This window comes from Salmo salar, chromosome 02, assembly GCF_965601325.2.
Source record: "Salmo salar chromosome 02, fSalSal1, whole genome shotgun sequence".
Taxonomy (NCBI): domain Eukaryota; kingdom Metazoa; phylum Chordata; class Actinopteri; order Salmoniformes; family Salmonidae; genus Salmo; species Salmo salar.
In genome coordinates, this window is record NC_138292.1 from 56,455,798 (window position 1) to 56,476,889 (window position 21,092).

At 44.0% G+C, this 21,092-nt stretch overlaps 1 protein-coding gene across 5 annotated transcripts in view; it reads left to right on the plus strand.

The window, feature by feature from the left end:
• Positions 1-21,092, plus strand: part of LOC106588180 (SEC14-like protein 1) — a 59,710-nt gene that overhangs the window by 31,860 nt on the left and 6,758 nt on the right. For 3 of the 5 annotated variants that reach the window (XM_014176913.3, XM_014176930.3, XM_014176922.3), the window contains 9 exons: positions 13,730-13,879; positions 14,677-14,808; positions 16,114-16,242; positions 16,852-17,149; positions 17,311-17,420; positions 17,607-17,841; positions 19,941-20,029; positions 20,136-20,206; positions 20,908-21,079. In XM_014176913.3, the coding sequence (XP_014032388.1) occupies positions 13,730-13,879; positions 14,677-14,808; positions 16,114-16,242; positions 16,852-17,149; positions 17,311-17,420; positions 17,607-17,841; positions 19,941-20,029; positions 20,136-20,206; positions 20,908-21,079 (1,386 nt within the window). The remainder of the gene's footprint in view (positions 1-13,729; positions 13,880-14,676; positions 14,809-16,113; positions 16,243-16,851; positions 17,150-17,310; positions 17,421-17,606; positions 17,842-19,940; positions 20,030-20,135; positions 20,207-20,907; positions 21,080-21,092) is intronic. The other 2 variants (XM_014176939.3, XM_014176948.3) reach the window with 1 other exon arrangement.

Sequence of the window (21,092 nt, forward strand, 5' to 3'; positions counted from 1 at the left end):
GAGCTGTTCTTAGAGGACAGGGAGTTGAGGTTGACGATCCAACAGGACTCCTCGTCCCTCACCCTCAGCGAGCGTGTTGACCTAGAGGTCGAGCTCTACAAAGGCCTGCCTCCCGTCCCCATGGCTAAAGATCCTGTGATGTGGGGGTGGGAGAAGAGAACTACTCTGCCCCTCACAAACATTGCAACAAGCTACCTCTGTGCTCAAGCTTCCTCCACCGCTAGCGAGAGGGTATTTTCGACTGCAGGGAACACAATAAGCCAGGAGAGGTCCCGACTTCTGCCAGAGAAGGCAAATATGTTGATCTTTCTCCAGAGGAACTTTTAAGAACTGTTAGTCCTTTTGCAGCCTACCTGCATGCCCCACCCGTGTTGCTCTACACCCACTGTATTTTCTTTTGCAGGAAAATATTGTTTATTTCATTTGTTATACATTTCCATCATCACAACATTAGTCTATAATAGTGATTTGTTCAAAACATTCTGTTTCTTTTGCTGTAAATAATAGCTTATTTTTTTATTTTACATTTCAGAAAATAAAGCAATGTTAATTCTGTTATTAATTTGTTTCTGTTTTTGTTTTTTTGTTTTAAATAACAAGAAGAACCAATAAGAATACCGTTAAAGTACCGTATCGATAAGCAGTATCGGTAAGAGTAGTAATACCGTCAAAATCTTAACGATACCCATCCCTACACGCGTCACACAGTTGACCGTTAGCGTATTCTGCTGCACCAACATGGTGCAGTCTACGTAGAGCCAAGCTGCAGTCAATGTGACTCACTACAGACGTAGGGAGCCTGTGTGACGTTAATAGGAATATGATTGACCTACATATTCCCTACTGTGTGTGTGTGTGTACGTACATATGTATTGTGCAGTCGTGGCCAAAAGTTTTGAGAATGACACATATTAATTTCCACAAGTTTGCTGCTTCAGTGTCTTTAGAAATTTTTGTCAGATGTCAAAGGCTTTTATTGACAATTACATGAAGTTGATGCAAAGAGTCAATATTTGCCGTGTTGACCCTTCTTTTTCAAGACCTCTGCAATCCACCCTGGCATGCTGTCAATTAACTTCTGGGCCACATCCTGACTGACGGCAGCCCATTCTTGCATAATCAATGCTTGGAGGTTGTCAGAATTTGTGGGGTTTTGTTTGTCCACCCGCCTCTTGGGGATTGACCAAAAGTTCTCAATGGGATTAAGGTGTGGGGAGTAAATAAAATCATGAATAAAGAATGGTACCATTCTTTATTCATGACTGTGTTTTTAGGCAACATTGTGAGTGAGCCCACTCCCTTGGCTGAGAAGCAACCCCACACATGAATGCTCTCAGGATGCTTTACCGTTGGCATGACACAGGACTGATGGTAGCGCTCACCTTGTCTTCTCCGGACTATTTTTTTTCAGGATGCACCACCCTCCTTTTGAAGCTTCCAGTCTATTATACGAACTCAATCAGCATGACAGAGTGATCTCCAGCCTTTTCCTCGTCAACACTCACACCTGTATTAACGAGAGAATCACTGACATGATGTCAGCTGGTCCTTTTGTGGCAGGGCTGAAATGTTTTGGGGGGATTCAGTTCATTTGCATGGCGAAGAGGGACTTTGCAATTAATTGCAATTCATCTGATCACTCTTCATAACATTCTGGAGTATATGCAAATTGCCATCATACAAACTGAGGCAGCAGACTTTGTGAAAATTAATATTTGTGTCATTCTCAAAACGTATGGCCACGACTGTATACCAGTATGTAGGCTAGGCTATATGTACAGTGTGTGAGTCCCTCCCCGATACTGTGTAAGTCAATACGCAGGAACACACTCTCTCCTTCTGTGCCGTTAATTCTCTCTGACGCAGTAGACCACAAATCACTCGCGCCCTGCTCCCCCCCCCCCCCCCCCCCTCCCTTGTTGTCCCACGCTTCACGGCCCATAGCCTCTTGACACAGCAGCCTTTATTTCCAGGAAGCGATGATGACATGCTCAATGCAGCCTCTGCACCATTCACTAATACAGTCAGTGGAGGTGCACCACTGCACCACAGCCAGTGAGGATGGGAAGACATTATGAAAAGATGACCAGTTTCCAATAGCTGTCAGTGAAGATGCCATATTGTTTCCTTTAACTAGTTAATGGGGATGGGGAGATTGGCAGTTTCCCTCAGCCATCAATAAAGATGCCAGGGATATGTGTTTCCTGTAAGTCAATGGATGTGCAGCACTGGCCATACAGTGTCTTCGGAAAGTATTCAGACCCCTTGACTTTTTCCACATTTTGTTAGGTTATAGCCTTATTCTAAAAATGATTAAATCGTTTCCCCCCCTCAATCTACACATAATACCCCATAATAACAATGCATTTTTTTTATGTGCTAATTTATTCAAAATATAAAACATTATCACATTTACATAAGTATTCAGACCCTTTGCTCAGTACTTTAAGCACCTTTTGGAAGAAATTACAGCCTCAAGTCTTCTTGGGTATGACGCTACAAGCTCAGCACACCTGTATTTGGGGAGTTTCTCCCATTCTTCTCTGCAGATCCTATCAAGCTCTGTCACGTTGGATGGGGAGCATGCTGCACATCTATTTTCAGGTCTCTCCAGAGATGTTTGACAGAGTTCAAGTCCGGGCTCTGGCTGGGCCACTCAAGGATATTCAGAGACTCCTATGTTGTCTTGGCTGTGTGCTTAGGGTCGTTGTCCTGTTGGAAGGTGAACCTTCGCCCCAGTCTAAGTTCCTGAGTGCTCTGGAGCAGGTTTTCATCAAGGATCTCTCAGTACTTTGCTCCATTCATCTTTCCCTCGATCCTGACTAGTCTCCCAGTCCCTGCTGCTGAGAAACACCGCCACAGCATGATGCTGCCACCACCATGCTTCACTGTAGGGATGGTGCCAGGTTTTCTCCAGACTTGATGCTTGGCATTCAGGGCAAAGAGTTCAATCTTGGTTTCATCAGACCAGAGAATCTTGTTTCCGATTGGTCTGAGAATCTTTAGGTGGCTTTTGGCAAACTCCAAGCGGGCTGTCATGTGCCTTTTACTGAGGAGTGGCTTCCGTCTGGCCACTCTACCATGAAGTCCTTATTGGTGGAGTGTTGTGGAGATGGTTGTCCTTCTGGAAGGTTCTCCCATCTCCACAGAGGAACTCTGGAGCTCTGTAAAGGGTGACCATCAGGTTCTTGGTCACCTCCCTGACCAAGGCCCTTCTCTCCAGATTGCTCAGTTTGGCTGGACGGACAGCTCTAGGAAGAGTCTTGGTGGTTCCAAACCGCTTCCATTTAAGAATGGAGGCCAATGTGTTCTTGGGGACCTTCAATGCTGCAGAAATCTTTTGGTACACTTCCACAGATTTTTGCCTCGACACAATCCTGTCTAAGCTCTACGGACAATTGATTCGACCTCATGGCTTTGTTTTTGCTCTGACATGCACTGTCAACTGTGGGACATTATATAGACAGGTGTGTGCCTTTCCAAATCATGTCCAATCAATTGAATTTACCACAGGTGGACTCCAATCAAGTTGTAGAAACATCTCAAGGATGATCAATGGAAACAGGATGCACCTGAGATCAATTTAGTCTCATAGCAAATTATTTTATTTTAATACATTTGCAAAACATTCTGAACTTGTTTTCACGTTGTCATTATGGGGTTAGATTGCTGAGGATTTTTTATTAAAATCAATTTCAGAATAAGGATGTAACATAAAAAAGTGTAGAAAAAGTCATGGGGTCTGAATACTTTCCGAAGGCACTGTATAAAGTTAAGGGGGAAAGGAAAACATTATTTCTCAAACTTCAATGTAGATGCCAGTGTTTCTTGTTTCCTGTCAGTCAATGATGGTGCAGCACTGGTCAATGTGTCCATAGCCAGGCAATGAAGATTTGATACTTACAGTATTTCCCATTACAATCAATGAACCTGCAGCACTGCTCATACAAGATGCCAATGTTCCCTTTACAGTCAATGAGGATATGATACTGTCTACTTTTAAAAGTTGATGAAGATGGCAGTTTTTATATATTAGTTGATGATTATGCAAGTTTCCATTTCAGGAATTTCCCGTCAGTAACATGCCATGTAGCCTAATACCAACAACCAGACTGGTATGTTTAATGCAGTAGTCAGCATCAGGAAATGCTGTGGTGGCAAACAAAATGTAGGCTATGAAACAACTCTATCAATTGTGACTGCCTCATTCTGCCCTGTTGACCGCCTCGTTCTGCCCTGTTGACCGCCTCGTTCTGCCCTGTTGACCGCCTCGTTCTGCCCTGTTGACCGCCTCGTTCTGCCCTGACACCTCTTTTTCAAGTAGCCTAACTCCGTTGGTTAAATATAAGGACTACTTGATGTTGCAGAGGTAGAACCATTTGTAGCATTACAGGGCAACACATTAGCTTTGTGTATGTCACGTTGGCAGTGGCCTCTCTAAATTCCAGTCTGGTCGTGGCACAGTGAGTGTGTACTTTTAGCTCAGCATTTCCTGTTTTGATGGCAAGAGTGTTTGACAGATGGGCTTCCTCTGCTCTCCTCAGTCCTCTCACTCACTCACGCCATCTCATGCCGACTGCATTCTCAGAAAGGGGGCCCATGCCCACTATACCGTCCTTGGCAGAGCCAAGAATACTGCCCTGACAATAGCCCCTGTGTTGATGAGAGCTGTAGAGTGGGTGGTGGTGGGTACTAAGTAGCTGCTCTATGCAGAGCTTAGGCTAGCTATGTAGCTGTTCAAATAGTTCTAATAGTTTTCACCCCTACACACCTCACCACCGAAACACAATCTTCTTGAGTGTGCTGTACAGTCATGACTGCAGTTAAACTCTATAGCTACTTAGCATTGCGATTATGAGTGTGGGATACAACCAGGGTATTAACAATAAAGTAGCCTATACAGCTGAACGTACAAAACATTACGAACACCCCGTTTTGCCCTCAGAACAGTCTCAATTCGTCAGGGCATGCTCAACAAGGTGTCGAAAGCGTTCCACAGGGATGTTGGCCCGTGTTGACCCCAATGCTTCCCACCGTTGTCAAGTTGGCTGGATGTCTATTTGGTGGTAGACCATTCTTGATACACACACACACAGGAAACTGTTGAGTGTGAAAAACCCAGCACCGTTGCAGTTCTTGACACACTCAAACCGGTGCACCTAGCAACTACTACCATACCCCGTTCAAAGGCACTTAAATCTTTTCTTACTCATTCACCCTCAGAATGGCACACATACACAATCCATGTCTTATGAATATCTCTACATTTAAAAAAAATCTTTCTTTTACATGTCTCCTCCCCTTCATCTACACTGATTTGATGTGAATGTTGGTGTTCCTAATGACTTGTACTCTGTGTATAACATATAACAGGGAAGCCATTGCATCCTGATATGCCCCACTTTAAAGCTGTGTAACCTGTTATCCTATGCTCTGTATTGAGCAGGAGTGACAAGCCTCAGTATATTACCCAAGGACTCCCAACTGTGCGGTTCCACCTGCTCCAGGCCACATGAACTATTCCCCATTCAACACTCAGTCAATAGCTATTATCATATTAAACAGGAGAGGTGAGGGACTGGGCAGGATAAGGAAACCGGTTTTGGTGAGCAGTGAAAAGGTTTAAATGGAGGCCATGACACCTGGCAGGAGTTTGCCACTTAAAGGGGATCTAGGCTATTTTACACTGCCTACAGAAAGGACAAACCATAGAAATGTAATAGGATTACTCCAAGGGATCCTTAAGGTCCCTAGGCTGTGTCTCAATAGCTTGCAATGTCTTCCTTCCTCATCTCCTTTCCTTGACCACTAATCCTAAAGGATGTGATGGTTGAATGTTTATGATGGTTTATGAAATCTATCCAGCCCTGTTCAGTACTCACAGAGGAAAGGAGACAAAGAAAGGGAGTCACTCAGGAGTATTATGACAAGTAGGATAATTAAAAAATATATATATTTGTACCTATTTTTGTGAGACTTACCAAGTCTGCACTTGCACAAAACCACTATTTTCTTTGCATTTCGACCATTCGGAACAGTCTGGAACACAGCGGTCTCTCAAACGGCTCACTCAGTAGATGTTATCCCCCTCTCTCTCTCCCAGTGCTCCGCAGTGACCTACTTTTGACTTTATGGCTTTTCTGGCTAAACTCTGAAAATTAAAAACCATGGATTTTTTTCCCCCTCCACATTACATTTTGGTGCAGTGCAGAGTGCGTCACACCTGAAAGCCTGCCCTACCCCTTTAGGATGGATGCAGTCTTGTTGTGTAAGCAGGTGTGTGTGTGTGTGTGTGTGTGTGTGTGAGATCTCCATCTCTCTTGAATAGATGTGGAACTATGTGCCATATTTCAGCCTAAATGCCAGTGGGAGAGGTGCCCAAAATATTGCCAGTTGGACAACATAGCAGCAGCACAGGGCCCAGCCACAGGCATCACATACACTCCGGGGTCAAGTGGTTATTTGACCAACACACGTCATACACACACGTACACACACACCATCCTCTCTGCCAGCTAGGTCAGTAGACATAACCCAGTCAGTCTAATCAATAGCCACAACGCCCATGCCACCCTGGACCGTCCACCTGGCTGCAGCCTGCATGTGGCACTCTGACACATGCCTCCACCCTACAGTCCTGCTTAAGAACATATTGAACCACCATGGAACCCTGGGCCATGTTCAATAGTGGCCCTGGTCAAAACTAGTGCACTATATAGGGAATAGGGTACCGTTTCAGACACACTCAGTGTGTCTATTGATCACTGCCATCATAGTCAGCAACACAGCAAGCCCCTGGCATCCAGGCCTGGCATTGGCAGTACAGTACTTTCCAGAATAGTGTCGCAACCTAACACAATAATGCTCCTTTTGTTCCTCTGTTTACAATGTGTGTGTGTGTGTGTGTGTGTTGGCCTTTCCCTGAATTCAATCCACTTTGTGCTGGAAAAAAGAGAAGAGAAATGGATATAGGGAAATTAAAAAAAAGGGGGGGATTTTTCTCATTTCAAATATTACTATGAAATGTCATCTGAAGACTTGTGTAGGTCTATGTTGGACCAAAGAGCTTCGTATGTAACCGAACACTCTAAATACCTCAATCTCTTTTGTACAAATAGCTTCATTCTAAGGTAAACGTCTGTCTCTTTTTCGAACAAGATAATAGTTTTGTCAACAGCAAAAAGAACGTTCCGGCCCTATCACGAACATCTAAATGCCTTGTTTTTTGCTTTTGTTTTGATATTGCGCGGCAACCAAGCCCTCCTCATCAAATGTCTTCATCTCAAAAGCGGCCCCTCACTAAAATGTCCTCCTTGTCGCCGTTAAACGGCTTTTAGAAATATAGGGACTGACGTCCTGTTGGCTCTTGGCTCTGTTGTTACACAATGCTGATGCAGTCCGGAGACGAGACGACATTCGCACCTAACTAGGAAGTCCACTGGAGTCCCGGGCAATTTCAATTGCGTTTGAGATGTCCCTTGCAACTGTGTGAAAGTTACTTTCTGTAACACCAGCACTGTAGTATCGTCACTATAAACAGTGTGTTGATATAAGCCGTGGGTCTCGCCATTACTGTATATTGATTTAACCATTAGGCTACGTCAGCACTGTGCAGTTGCATCAATATTCCCTCCGTGTGTGTTTTAGGGAGAGTGTAGGACTAGGTATCTGTGATCTCAGATTGTAGTAGGGCCTGTCTGCGTTGGCCATTTTTAAAGCTGCTCTTAATCAGATCCTGTCATCTGATCTAGAGTCAGTTCTCAGTGTCGGCTAGATCTCTGCTGATTGCCACGCAGGGTGAAGAACTGATCCCAGAGCAAATCTTAGCTTAATTAGAGCTGATGTAATTGTTGTGACGTGAGGATGATATATATGTGTGTATGCCGTGCAGACCTGCTGCTCCACCCCAAGCTACACGAGTCTCTACTCTACCCCACTTCTTTCACACATACAGTGGACATACATAGCAGAACAGGTCTCATAAACACACTGAGGTCCAGTGGTCATTGACCATCGCAGGGCACGTCAATTTCCCTTCCCAACACACACACATTCTCACACACAAACATTATTACTGCTAGCGACGAACGTTGCGGCAACACTGAGGCAGTCACACGCCCACACATCAGCTCCAGCAGCCTGACCTTGGCCAGTGTCCTTCCCTTTCTAAAGACCAGCCTCTTTCGAAGCCACACACACATTCACATATCATCTAGTCCCCTCTAGTCTGGAAATAGTCTTGAATAATATCCTTCGGTTCCTTTTCCACCCGACTAATTTATTCCCACTGTTTTCACTTCCTTGCTTTCCATTCCAAAGTGTCCTCTGTTCCCCTTCCTGAAAACACTAAGAAATGGTTCCATTTCCAGTCTTCCATGCCTAGAGTCTTACTATCCTTTCTGAAAGGAAAAAGACCTGTTTTCTATTTCCTGGAAAGGATTAGGTATTGTTTTGATATTTCCCCCATGCATGTCTGGAAAGTGATCCTATAAACGTCCCAGCTAAATTCCTGGGAACGTTACTCACACACTTGGCCTGCCTATCCTTTAGTGTATCCTGTAGCTATGGAGACCTGAGCTGACACACACACACAGATAAACACACACATGCTTTTGTGCTTATTTGTAAACCTCATATAGCCAATTTAGTCAAATGTTTTCTCTTTCCATTTTTGTTTGACAGCTAGCCTAATCAGCTCCAGGGAAGGCTTGCGCTGGAGGCAATCAAATCAATATTTGCCGTGCTGTGTTGGAGCTCTATCAGTTGGATCTGTTTTGGATTAACTGCTGCGTTTGACTGCCTGGAGCTCTGTTTGAATCAATCAGTCAGTTCAGTTTTAGAACCCGTTGGGAAAGGGGGCTACCTAGATCAGTTGTCCAACTGAAATGTGTCTTCCGCATTTAACCCAACCCCTCTGAATCAGAGAGGCGCGGGGGGGGCTGCCTTAATCGACATCCACATCTTCGGTGCCCAGGGAACAGTGGGTTAAGGTTAACTGCCTTGCTCAGGGGCAGAACGACAGATCTTTACCTTGTGAGCTCAGGGATTCGATCCAGTAACCTTCCCGGTCACTGGCCCAACGCTCTAACCACTAGAATCATGTGACAATGGGGCGGTGGCTCGCGTGACTGACTAGGCCTTTGTCCCAATTACTGTTAATCTTTTGAACGTTCTGAAATATTTCCACCTTCCTTGCCGTCACAATACACAACCTCTGATAGGATAAGTTACAGCAACGTGTTGGGAAACCATCCTGCCATTTCAACCGATCAGCATTATTGATGGATATGAAACAAGGTAGGAGACCATGTCAGAGTATTGGAACGCGTCCTCGTCTTTCTCTTGTCACCTGTCAACACCGAGCGTGACACACTTCTTACGTGACTTTAAGACATCCCTTATCTTGAATTGACTTTTAATAGCACCGCGATGCTTTGTCAATATTAGACAGCCTAAGGCCTAAATATTGACCCACTCGCCCTTGTGAGTGTTGGATGTTTGAGCATGTGCTCAGCTGTGACAAAACAATAAGTCATGCTTGCAAATGTGGTATTTGAGTTTCGGTGATGTCACTCGGGCCTTTGATATAGAATTTGAACATATGTAATAAGTAGGTCATTTCCTGTTTTGAAGAGCCATCCCGGATTGATTTGACCTGTATCTCGAGGGCGACTCAAGCATCACGTGACACCCTCAACAAACTAGTACATTGTCTTTGGGTTACCGCTAAAAACCACTACAAGTTACACTCTGCAACATGTTTAGAAGGCACTTGGTGGGTTACGTAATTTCTAGTTACCCATCGTTGTTTTTCCATCACTGATCTGAAGTCAGCTCTTCCCCCTGAGTCAGAACACTGAGTACTGGCTTGAATGGTGTTGTGACTTGTGTGTCTCTGTTAAATAGTCACTATCATGGCCTTTACATTTCTTGTTTTGCTTCCCTATTCATTGTGGAGTTTGTTTTCCTTTGTCATGTGACCTTTGTTTAGCATTGGGGTATGTTGACTCTTATGTACATCTAACCTAAAATAAATCAAACACTTGAGTAAATGAGGAATACAAAGTAGGCCTATAATTCAAGTAGTTGGTTCCACACAGGTGTAGTTCCTGAGTTAATTAAGCAATTAACATCCATCATGATTAGGGTCATGTATAAAAATGCTGGGCAGGCCATTACTTTGGCAACCAGGGCTATGCCCCCATCCACAGAGTTTGAGCATGAAAACGATTGTAAACCGTATGCCATAGCCCTCCGTCACCAGGTCTCAACCCAACTGAACACAGATTCTGGAGTGGTGCCTGAGATGGCGTTTTCCACCAACAAAACACCAAATTATGGAATTTCTGGTGGAAGAATGGTGTGGAATCCCTCCAATAGAGTTCCAGACACTTGTAGAATATGTGCCAAGGTGCATTGAAGCTGTTCTGACTCGTGGTGGCCCAACACCCTATGAAGACACTATATGTTGGTGTTTCCTTTATTTTGGCAGTTACCTGTGTATATAGCCTTTGTTGTTTTTGGTCTGAAACGTCATGTTTGACATAAGGGTAAATCCATTTGGATTCAATCACTTTTTGACTGCATCCCTTTTAATTAAAACAACTTTCCATGTGTGTTTGCCCATGGAAGAAGTGGTCATAAAATTACTTTTTGGACCTTAATGCCAAAACATTTTTGGAGATTAAGGTGATCAAAGTTTACCAATTTTGCATTTCACACCATGAGACATCCATGCCTTCATCACTGGAAAAATAACAAATGTTGAGTTTGATATAATTTAAAAGCTAACAGTGATATCAAACTATTTTATTATTTCATGAAATAGATATATGGAAATATTCAATTTTAAACCTTTTCAACTCTGATTTGTGTAATATTTGCAAATTATATTATTTTGTAGCTTAGACCCTATTTCATATGATCTGAGGTTTTTGTGTTGTGCCTGATTTCGGTTGAGACAACATGTTCTTGAATACAGGGGTGGGTGTCATTTCAATCATAGAAATAGAATTCATAAAATTGACCTATCCCTTCAGACCACTGCAATTTAGCCACAGAAATGCCCATCATTCCACCCACCGTCTTAAACTTAAATGCTCATGACTGTTCTATTATCTATATTTCTATGATTTTCAATAGGTTTGCTATGGAAGATTAACAGTATAATTTAAATGACCAGATATTCCCTTGCAAGTCAGCGTCCTCTGATGTGTGGACCTCCAACCATCTTTTTGTTACCATTTGAAAGTAGAAATGTCAATTTTATTCCCATTTTAGTACATTTTATCAGCCAAAAAATAACACCCACCCTGTATTCAACCGATAGCGGGCACAACACAAAAAACATTTGATGCAAAATAGGGTCTAACCTGGAACATATGCGAATATGTAAGAAACATGTTTGTTTTTTTTCTCTCCAGAAATGATCAAATAGGTTGACAACCCTGTTTTGTAAGCTTTTAAATATCAATCTCAACTGTTTCTCTTTTCCAGTGATGAAGACATGGATGTCTCATGGTATGGTGGGGTATGCAAAATGCCTCAAATTTGATCACCTTTATCTCTTGGCATTCAGGTCCATCAAGTCACTTTCTGAGCACTTCTACAATGGGCAAATATTTACGCAATGTTTTGTTCAAATCAAAAGGGGTGCTGTCAAAGTGATTTGAATTGAAATGGATTTACCAAGAAATGTTTGCTTTGTTTATGCAGTCTGAGGTGTGACACTTTTGTGTTGAGGTATGTTGTTGGGTGTGAAGAATTCTGTTTGTTGTATTTGGCCTGCCCCTTCATGTGATGTTTAGCGCCGTTGAGAGCATTTGTTGATGTTGATGCAGTAGCCTGTTTTGATGGGCGAACACCAAACACAGTGTTTACTCCTGCCATAGTGCTGACTGTACACCTCTGAGAGCCTCTGTTCTAGGCCAGAGAGAAAAACAGAACTCAGCATGATGATAGTGGGCACAGCTCAATGTGTGTGTCCCAAATGGCACCCTATTGCCTATATAGTGCACTATTTTAGCACTTTTGGGAATATATTGCCATTGGGGACACAGCCAACAGCCCTGGCAGTTTTATTAGGCAGTCTGGTACCATGCTGACTGGAGCTACAAAGAATGGGGGGTGCAGCTATTGCCAATTTCCAAAGCCCCTACTTAGCCTGGTTTGCTCGTGGCCTCACACCCCGGCCTGAATACCGGTCCCATTTTAGCAGGGTAAGCTCTAGCCCTTATTACAGTTATATGACAAGGCCCATGTCTAGGCTACAGGGGTGTTTCTCAACCTCCAGTCTGTGGTCCCAAAAAGGAAAAGCCATAGCTTGTGAGTCCCTGGTCTGAAAAGGACTGCAAAACACTGGTTTTAGAGTAACTGAGCTGAACTATAAGCCTTTTCAGAGGACGGGGACATCTTGCTCCAGTATAACTGACGATCGAGCTGTGAACCCTGCCAACCTTGAGTAAAAAAAAAAAGCTTGTTCTTTCTCTCTCGCTCTCTTACTTAGCTTTTGGTGAGTGCTTTCACATGTATGTTTCCAGTCTGAGCCATCTTGACCTAAGTGGTGGATTTGTGCCCGGTGGTGGCCTCACATTGCCCCAACGCTACTTCCCTCATTGTTCTCTCTCTCCTTCCTCTCTTCTCTCGGTCGCTCGCTCTCTCTCTCCAAACTGCAGAATCCAACTGGGCCAGGATAAGAATCTGCCCATTCAGCACAAGATGAAATAAATAATGGTGTCTCGAGCAGCCAGGAAGAAGTAGACAAAATCAGTTCCTTTATTACAACACAGTGCACAGACTTGGCCTAGAATTAGCAAAGACGGTGTCATCATGTACAAGTCCCTAGACTGTTCTGAGCGCGGTGTCACTTAGCTGGAGCATCACCTTGTCTCCCACACCTCTCCAAACTGATCGGGGACCTGTCGACACATGTCTTCTCATGTCCCCTGGCTGTAATAAAACATTATGAAAGCAATGCCAAGCCCATTGTGTGCCAAGGACCTTACGTTGTGTAACAGCTGCCTTGAGCAGCACAATAAATCGAGGGCTGTGTCTGAAATTATACCCTATTCCCTTCGTCGTGCACTACTTTTGACCAGGGCCCATAGGGTGCCATTTTGGTCGCAACCTAGGTGGTGTTATGTGGTTTATGAGCGGAATTCCACTGATATATTGTGCCTGGGGTGCCTTCACTAGGCTTATTATTACTGGGCTTTTATTATTACTGGGCTTTTATTATTACTGGGCTTTTATTATTACTGGGCTTGTTATTATTACTGGGCTTGTTATTACTAGACCTATTATTTTGCATCCAAGATGATGAAACGATGCATTGTGTAATGCTGGCGTGTGTGCCAGCTGCTGAGACAATTGGATACGAGTCAAGGTTAGTGAGGGGATGTGTGGGTCGTGGCGTTGAATAGACCTGAATGGTGTTTTGTCTCTCGCTGTCTCTCTTCTCTGTCCTAACTTCTCTTGCCCGCCTTTATCATTTTCTCTCTCTTGCTCACTTTTTTGAGATATTAAAGCGGCTGACAATATTGATTTTGGGAACTAGGCCATTTCATTAAATGTCATCGTTGGAGATACAATGGCTAGAATATCTTGTCTGATGCATCTCACGCTCTCTCAATTCAATCAACTTTATTAACATGGAAGGTAAAGGAGTTTGCGTTGCCAAAACAAATGAGTCCCACACTAATAAACCTTTCTCTTTCCGTCTCTCTCGCAGGCCTACGAGAGGCGATTCCCCACGTGTCACCTGATTCCCATGTTTGTGGACAGCGAGGTGTTGGAGGAAACTGAGAGCGAGGACGGATCCATACACCAGGTCCAGCGCCGCTGCAAACTGGACGTGGACGCCCCTCGTCTCCTCAAGCGGGTACGGTTGACGGCGCTAACCTGTCGCTAACTTCTCTCTTGAGTCCTGTCAGTCAACCAATCAAATGTATTTATGAAGCCCTTTTGTACATCATTGTCACAAAGTGCTTTACAGTAACACAGCCTAGACCCCAAAGGCCAAGCAAAAGCAGAAGCCGTTTGAGTATTGTTTAAAGTTTCCGCTCAATGTTTCCAGATTTCTATGAAATATGAATTATTAGATTTCTATGAACCTAGAATTAGTTTAAATAGTTTTCGTTCAATTTTTTTTTTAAATTAAATGTTAAAAAGTAGCTTTTCTGTGTTGGAATGGTGTTGGCTTACCCCAACCACAGAGTGGTGTTGATGTACACCGGTCATTAAAAATATTGATGTGAGTAGATTGCTGATTGGCCAGCTCATCCTCCTCAGGACAATGACATCATGTTCTATGAGGAAATAGCAAGCCTTTTTTTAAACGGTCTATTTGAGATACAAGTTTGATATTTGAGCCCTTTTCTCCAATTTATGCTTTGGCCACAAATTCGAGTATAGGATGAGTCGGCAACATTATTTGGATACGAGTTAACAGAATATTAATTTTAAGTGAGATTTTCAGGGGGCAGTTTAAATAAAGTTGCATTTAAAACATCCTTAGCTTGTACTCTAAGCGAAGCTGACATGATGAAAAAAAAACAAATTAAAAGACCTTAACACGCAAATCAGGCATCGGCCATTTTGTAATCAGTGTATCTGTTTTTCCTTTTTGACCATTTTAGTTTTGCTGCAACTGGTTTCATGAGTGTCCTTTGTGTGCAGATTGCGGGGGTGGACTATGTGTACTTCAGCCAGGAGAACACTCTGAACAAGAGAGAGAGGACGCTCCACATCGAGTCCCACAACGAGACCTTCTCCAACAGAGTCATCATCCACGAACTCTGCAGCTACTCGGTGTGTTACACACACACATATGCGCAAACACACACACACACACACATTAAAATGTAGCTTTGGTTAGAATGGTTACATAAGCTACCTGTCCATTCGCTAACACACATTCAAGCCTTGGCTTTAATTTGTCAAAGGCATGCACACACACAAACACTCAATCACACACACACACACACACACAAAGCCCTGTTAAACCACTTTGAAGCCAGCTGTCGACAACACACCTATGCATTCACAATTTCTCTTCAAATGGACGGATCGAGCGGTGTTCCAACCAGCTCCTGATATGTAGCTACAGTACACACACGCCACTTCAGTCTTAGTTTTATATCACCTTATCTCACACGACACTTACACACACAGCCCTGTAAAAGCAAGTTGTCGACAGCACACTTATGTCTGAACCCCTTCCCTCCAATGCACTCACAATGCTTCTCTCCAAATAGACAGAGAAAGCTGTGTTCCAACCAGCCTCTCGTATGCTGCTTCCTTCCCACTGAATAATTCAGATCTCCCATTGTTACCGGCAGCACTCCGCCTCAACACACTCACACACTGTTCTGGAGTCAGTTCTTTCACACCTCCCAGGCCTACTGCGGTGTGTTGCGGCACTCCCTCCTCTGACCTCAGTGCTACTCTCACCAGGCTCCCATGGTGAATGAATGCGCTCTGAGTTAATGAGGTCAAGCACATTGCATTAGCATCTAACGAGGGTAGCGGGCCTATTTTTGGTCCGTTATGCAGCTTTCCTTGTGAAGAACAGTTACAGTTAGCCTGCGGCTGCTAACAAGGCTAGGCAGCTCAATTAGACTGAGCTAAAGTTGGCTAATGCTGACATATTTTGGTAGCCAGAGATAACAGGTATCCAACGCCGGAGCTAGCCGAAAAGCTACACAGTAAAATAAGCTCTGTCAGAAGTTGTGTCGCGGTGGGATCACTGTATGACTTGCCTCGGGTTTACCCAGCGGTGTCTGACATTCACACTCCCAGTCCTATCGAACACACTCCACTCACTGACATCCGACAAAATCGATTTTGATACAATCTCGGGCTGTGTGTGAATGTGCTGTCTGTGCTTGATACCGTCACAAAATCCCCCCCTGCTATCAATATTTGTTGGCATATAACGGCACAACCTGTCAGTATTGGTATAATGCCAGTGAACAGTGTCATCGGTACGCATTCCCACATAGCTGAGGATGTGTGGCTTGTAGTGTGCGTCAGCGCTCGGCACAGAGTCATATTGCTGTGTGCGGTTGCCACGGTAACACTTGTATCTTCTCTTTCGTGTGTGTGTGTGCGCAGGCCCACCCTGAGAATGAGGACTGGACGTGTTTCGAGCAGTCAGCCAGCCTGGACATCAAGTCGTTCTTCGGCTTCGAGAGCACGGTGGAGAAGATAGCCATGAAGCAGTACGCCAGCAGTATCAAGAAGGTGTGTGTGTGTGTGTGAGAGCTGGATCTTATCAGGGTCATATTCATTAGACACTAACAGTAGGAAAACAGACTGAAAGGTGGCGGGACTACCTGAACCGTGTCCAATAAGAAATGTTGGCTATCGTGTATCGTTGGTACGTTGCGCCCTACTGAATACAACCCAGATGTATCATATTTAGAGAATTCACCAGATGTGAAACATTCCCCTCATGCAAAAAATGATGAATCCAACTAGGCTCCATTTCAACTCAGTAACTGAGTTGACATTCCAATTTTAAAAAAAATAACCTAATTGTATTGGGAATTGAATTCTTCTCCTGCATAGAGTTAAATGAAAAGGAACCGGCCCAACCACAGAATCCAGTGTTGATACAGCAGACATGCCATTGGGCCGTGAGTGGGGTCTATTGCTAAGTGGCTCTTTATTATGTAATGTAAGCCAATTTGCCAAGCCAGTGTAAACAAAGGTAAGCTCCTAGTCCCTATTTAGCCTCCTTCCATATTAGTAACTCTAACTCTCTTCTTTTTCTCACTCTGTCGCTCTTTCTCTCCTCCCACCTCCCCCTCTCTCCATCTCTCTCTCTCTCCCTCCCTCTCTCGTCTTCAGGGTAAGGAGATCATAGAGTTCTACTTAAACCAGCTAGATGAAGAGGGGATAAGCCAGGTGCCCCGCTGGACTCCCTCCTCCTCCTCCGTCACCACCAAACCTGTCTGTGCCACCCCGAAGCTCCTCCAGCTGGAGCTGCCTGTCACGCCCGCCGTCTCAATCCCTGTGTCCACGGATGCCAATGACCGTGAGATTGCCAATGCCAGCAATAATGATGCCACCCAAAGTGATGCCACCAGCAACGATGCCACTAGCCAACCTGACGACCAGATGGAGAACCAGACGGGCACGCCTGATGGCTAGTATTAATGGATGATTGAGACACTGTTCATAAGATTCAATACGTTAGGGGAATGGGAAACACTATTTTTAAGTGGCGTTTAGCTGGGTGATTGATTTTGAATAAGATTGAATTGACTGAATTGAGAATTCCCTAAATTGTGTGCGTGTGTGTTGTAGACAAGTTGGATGCAGACTACATCAAGCGCTACTTGGGAGACCTGACGCCTCTGCAGGAGAGCTGTCTGATCAGACTACGACAGTGGCTGCAGGAGAGCCACAAGGGCAAGGTGAGACACACACACACACACACACACACACCCTTACAGTTTTCAATACACACATACTAAAGCATATTCTATCTTTTAAAATCATACTCTGCTACTTTAGACACAAACACAGAGGCATGTGTGACATGCTCACACGCGCACGCTCTTACCCTGCTCCCTCTTAACCCCCGCCTCCCCCCCTTGGAGACCCTTACCCTCACTCCCTCCTCTCCCTCCTCGCCACCTTTCCAGATCCCTAAGGACGAGCACATCCTTCGTTTCCTGCGGGCCAGGGACTTTAACATGGAGAAGGCCAGGGAGATCCTGTGTCAGTCCTTAACATGGAGGAAACAGCACCAGGTGGACTATCTGTTAGAGACGTGGACCTCACCACAGGTCCTCAATGACTACTACACTGGAGGGTGGCACCACCATGATAAAGGTATGGAGACGGAGAGCGAGAGATGCTCAGGCATGCGCACGCATACACGCACACAATTAGTCGCTAATAATTGTCACGGAGTCTTGATTTGATGTAGAGGGGTAGTCTGATGATCACAAAATACAGTTGTCGCACAGAATTAGACACACGGCACAAACCCTCCTGTACTCATGTTATTTACACATGGTAAAATAAAACTGTTGTGTGTGTGTGTGTCCTGTTTCTTTGTAAGTTGTTAACAGAAGTAACTTCCTAAAATGTCACTTTTTATTTCACTGAAATAGAAAAAGAAGTCCCTGTCTAAGCCACAACTTCCTGTCATACACCATATTCGTCCAATGAGGGAATACCACTTAGAATTGACTGCATTGCAGTTCACCAGTCCCAATTTCAAAAACGTTGTTACTGCATACTTGTCCTGGGTATTTGCATGCTCTGGTTTATTGCATGTCTTCACGGCAGTCCCAAGGCATTGCCCTCGTCACACAATTAACTGTAGAAGAGCCTAGTTTGAGGAGTGGAATAGCCTATCACCTGTTAGGCAGCGTGAGAGAAACTCCTCAAAAAGCTGGTACTGGAGTCTAACATGCTTTTTGAAGTCCAGTCATTGCACAACCAAATAACAATTCAAAGTGCAATCGTGTGTTAAAAACTGTTTTGATGACCACGATTGAAAAAAGAGCTAGTGTTTTTATTTCTCAATCTCAACTGGTAATTAAAGCGCACCTCCCATTCGCCGTTGAAGTGCATAGGCTAAAGTCAACTGTAGGCAGGCTATCAGCAGGTCACCCACCACTTTACAATGGGAGCTTGAGGCAGTATAATTGTTTGAAACTTGAACATTTTACTTCACTTTAAATAATGAGGCATGTCTTACCTTGCTTCAAAGTAGCATAGCCAAAATTTCAGCATGATTTTTATGAACTTCCCCATACCGTTTAACCAGCGTGATTTTTATAAAGACTTCCTCATACCGTTTAACCAGCGTGATTTTTATAAAGACTTCCTCATGCCGTTTAACCAGCATGATTTTTATAAAGAATTCCTCATACCGTTTAACCAGCGTGATTTTTATAAAGAATTCCTCATACCGTTTAACCAGCATGATTTTTATAAAGACTTCCTCATACCGTTTAACCAGCATGATTCTTATAAAGACTTCCTCATACTGTTTAACCAGCATGATTCTTATAAAGACTTCCTCATACCGTTTAACCAGCGTGATTTTTATAAAGAATTCCTCATACCGTTTAACCAGCGTGATTTTTTAAAGACTTCCTCATACCGTTTAACCAGCGTGATTTTTATAAAGACTTCCTCATACCGTTTAACCAGCGTGATTTTTATAAAGACTTCCTCATACCGTTTAACCAGCATGATTTTTATAAAGACTTCCTCATACCGTTTAACCAGCATGATTTTTATAAAGACTTCCTCATACCGTTTAACCAGCATGATTCTTATAAAGACTTCCTCATACTGTTTAACCAGCATGATTCTTATAAAGACTTCCTCATACCGTTTAACCAGCATGATTTTTATAAAGACTTCCTCATACCGTTTAACCAGCATGATTCTTATAAAGACTTCCTCATACTGTTTAACCAGCATTTCTCCACTGTTCTTTTGGTTTTCATATTAACTTTATTTCGTTGTCCAGAAGCCAAAGGCACAATCCTGGTCATATTAGCAACCCATCCTAGTTCTTCCCCATCTTTCTACATTTCTAGCAGAGATTTTAATCTCTGTCGTATATGGAGCCACTGTCATTGGGTGCACTGTTTTAGAGCTGTGTTTTCCCACCAATTGCATTTTGGCAAGTGTTTTGAAAATGATGTTATATTAGTTGCTTCATTACAGGAGTTGCATGTTCAATAGGTTATAGCCTTTTGACTGTTCGACGATAGGCTTGCTATTGTTGTGTGTTTCTCGTAATGAAAAGTATCTATTCCTTATATGCATGCATAATATTTTACTGCTTATAATTGTTTTTACCATTTGTTGACTGGTTAATCAGGATTGGTTAGTCGGAAGCAAAATGGACCGAAATGTGCATCCCTAGACTATAGAAATATACTTATGTCTGTGTGTCCTTCCAGAGGGTCGTCCTCTCTATATCCTGCGTCTGGGACAGATGGACACCAAGGGGCTGGTCCGAGCCCTGGGGGAGGAGTCTCTACTCAGACACGTGAGTGGGCCTCTTCTGCTGTTAACCACAGATGTGCTAACTAAAGTGTGTGTGTTTCTGTGTGTGTGTGTGTAAGCATACCTACATGTGTGTTTTAACCCTTCAGGTTCTATCCATAAACGAGGAGGGCCTCAGGCGCTGTGAGGAGAACACCAAAGTCTTTGGCCGACCAATCAGGTACACACCCCGTTGCTGTTTGGTAGTAGCACCACCACTCCCTCTGATAGGTCAAGTGGAGTTTAAGCCATATTGCATACACCCATCCAGGCCTCTCAGATCGACAGGACACAAGTTCTGTGGGAGAAGGACTCAACAAGTAATGAGTCCTATGGGGCCTCTGTAACTGTTGCTAAGCTAATGTGTATCATGGGAATTGCCTTGGTGCAGTGGGGTTATTAACACAGAGGCTGCGGAGTGTGCTCTTTAAAGTTAAATCTATCTCTAGGCAAGATGGAAAGAATGTGGAGGGTTCCTCTCTGAAAGGTGTGGGTGAGAGAGAGACGGGGAAATTGATTAAGTGACAGAGAAATGGGGCGAGTGAGAGGAGAAATGGAAAAGAGAGGGAAGAGGGAAGGGGGAAAAAAGAGAGAATGTGAGAATAGGGGTGTTATCTGGCAGCTGTCAGGCTTATCAGATGGACGTGACTGGAGCGAAGCCATGCAGGAATGTTTCTCAAGTGTGCTAGGGTGGAAAGCCATGGAGCTTCCCTCACGTAAGACAGGGAGCGAGAGAGCCCCGGATTGAGAGAGTGGAAGGAATCTGTCTCCGTTTTTTGACGTCACAGGGTCGAATTTGGAAATGTAATGTGTATTGTACTTAAAAATCTGTGCATAGTACCTAAAATGTTCTCCAACCTCCTCTCTCTCGCTCCCCTCTAGTTGTTGGACGTGTCTGGTGGACCTCGAAGGGTTAAACATGCGCCACCTGTGGCGACCGGGGGTTAAGGCCCTTCTGAGAATCATTGAGGTGGTGGAGGCCAACTACCCAGAGACCCTGGGACGTCTGCTCATACTGAGGGCTCCTAGAGTCTTCCCTGTGCTCTGGACCCTGGTGAGACACTATG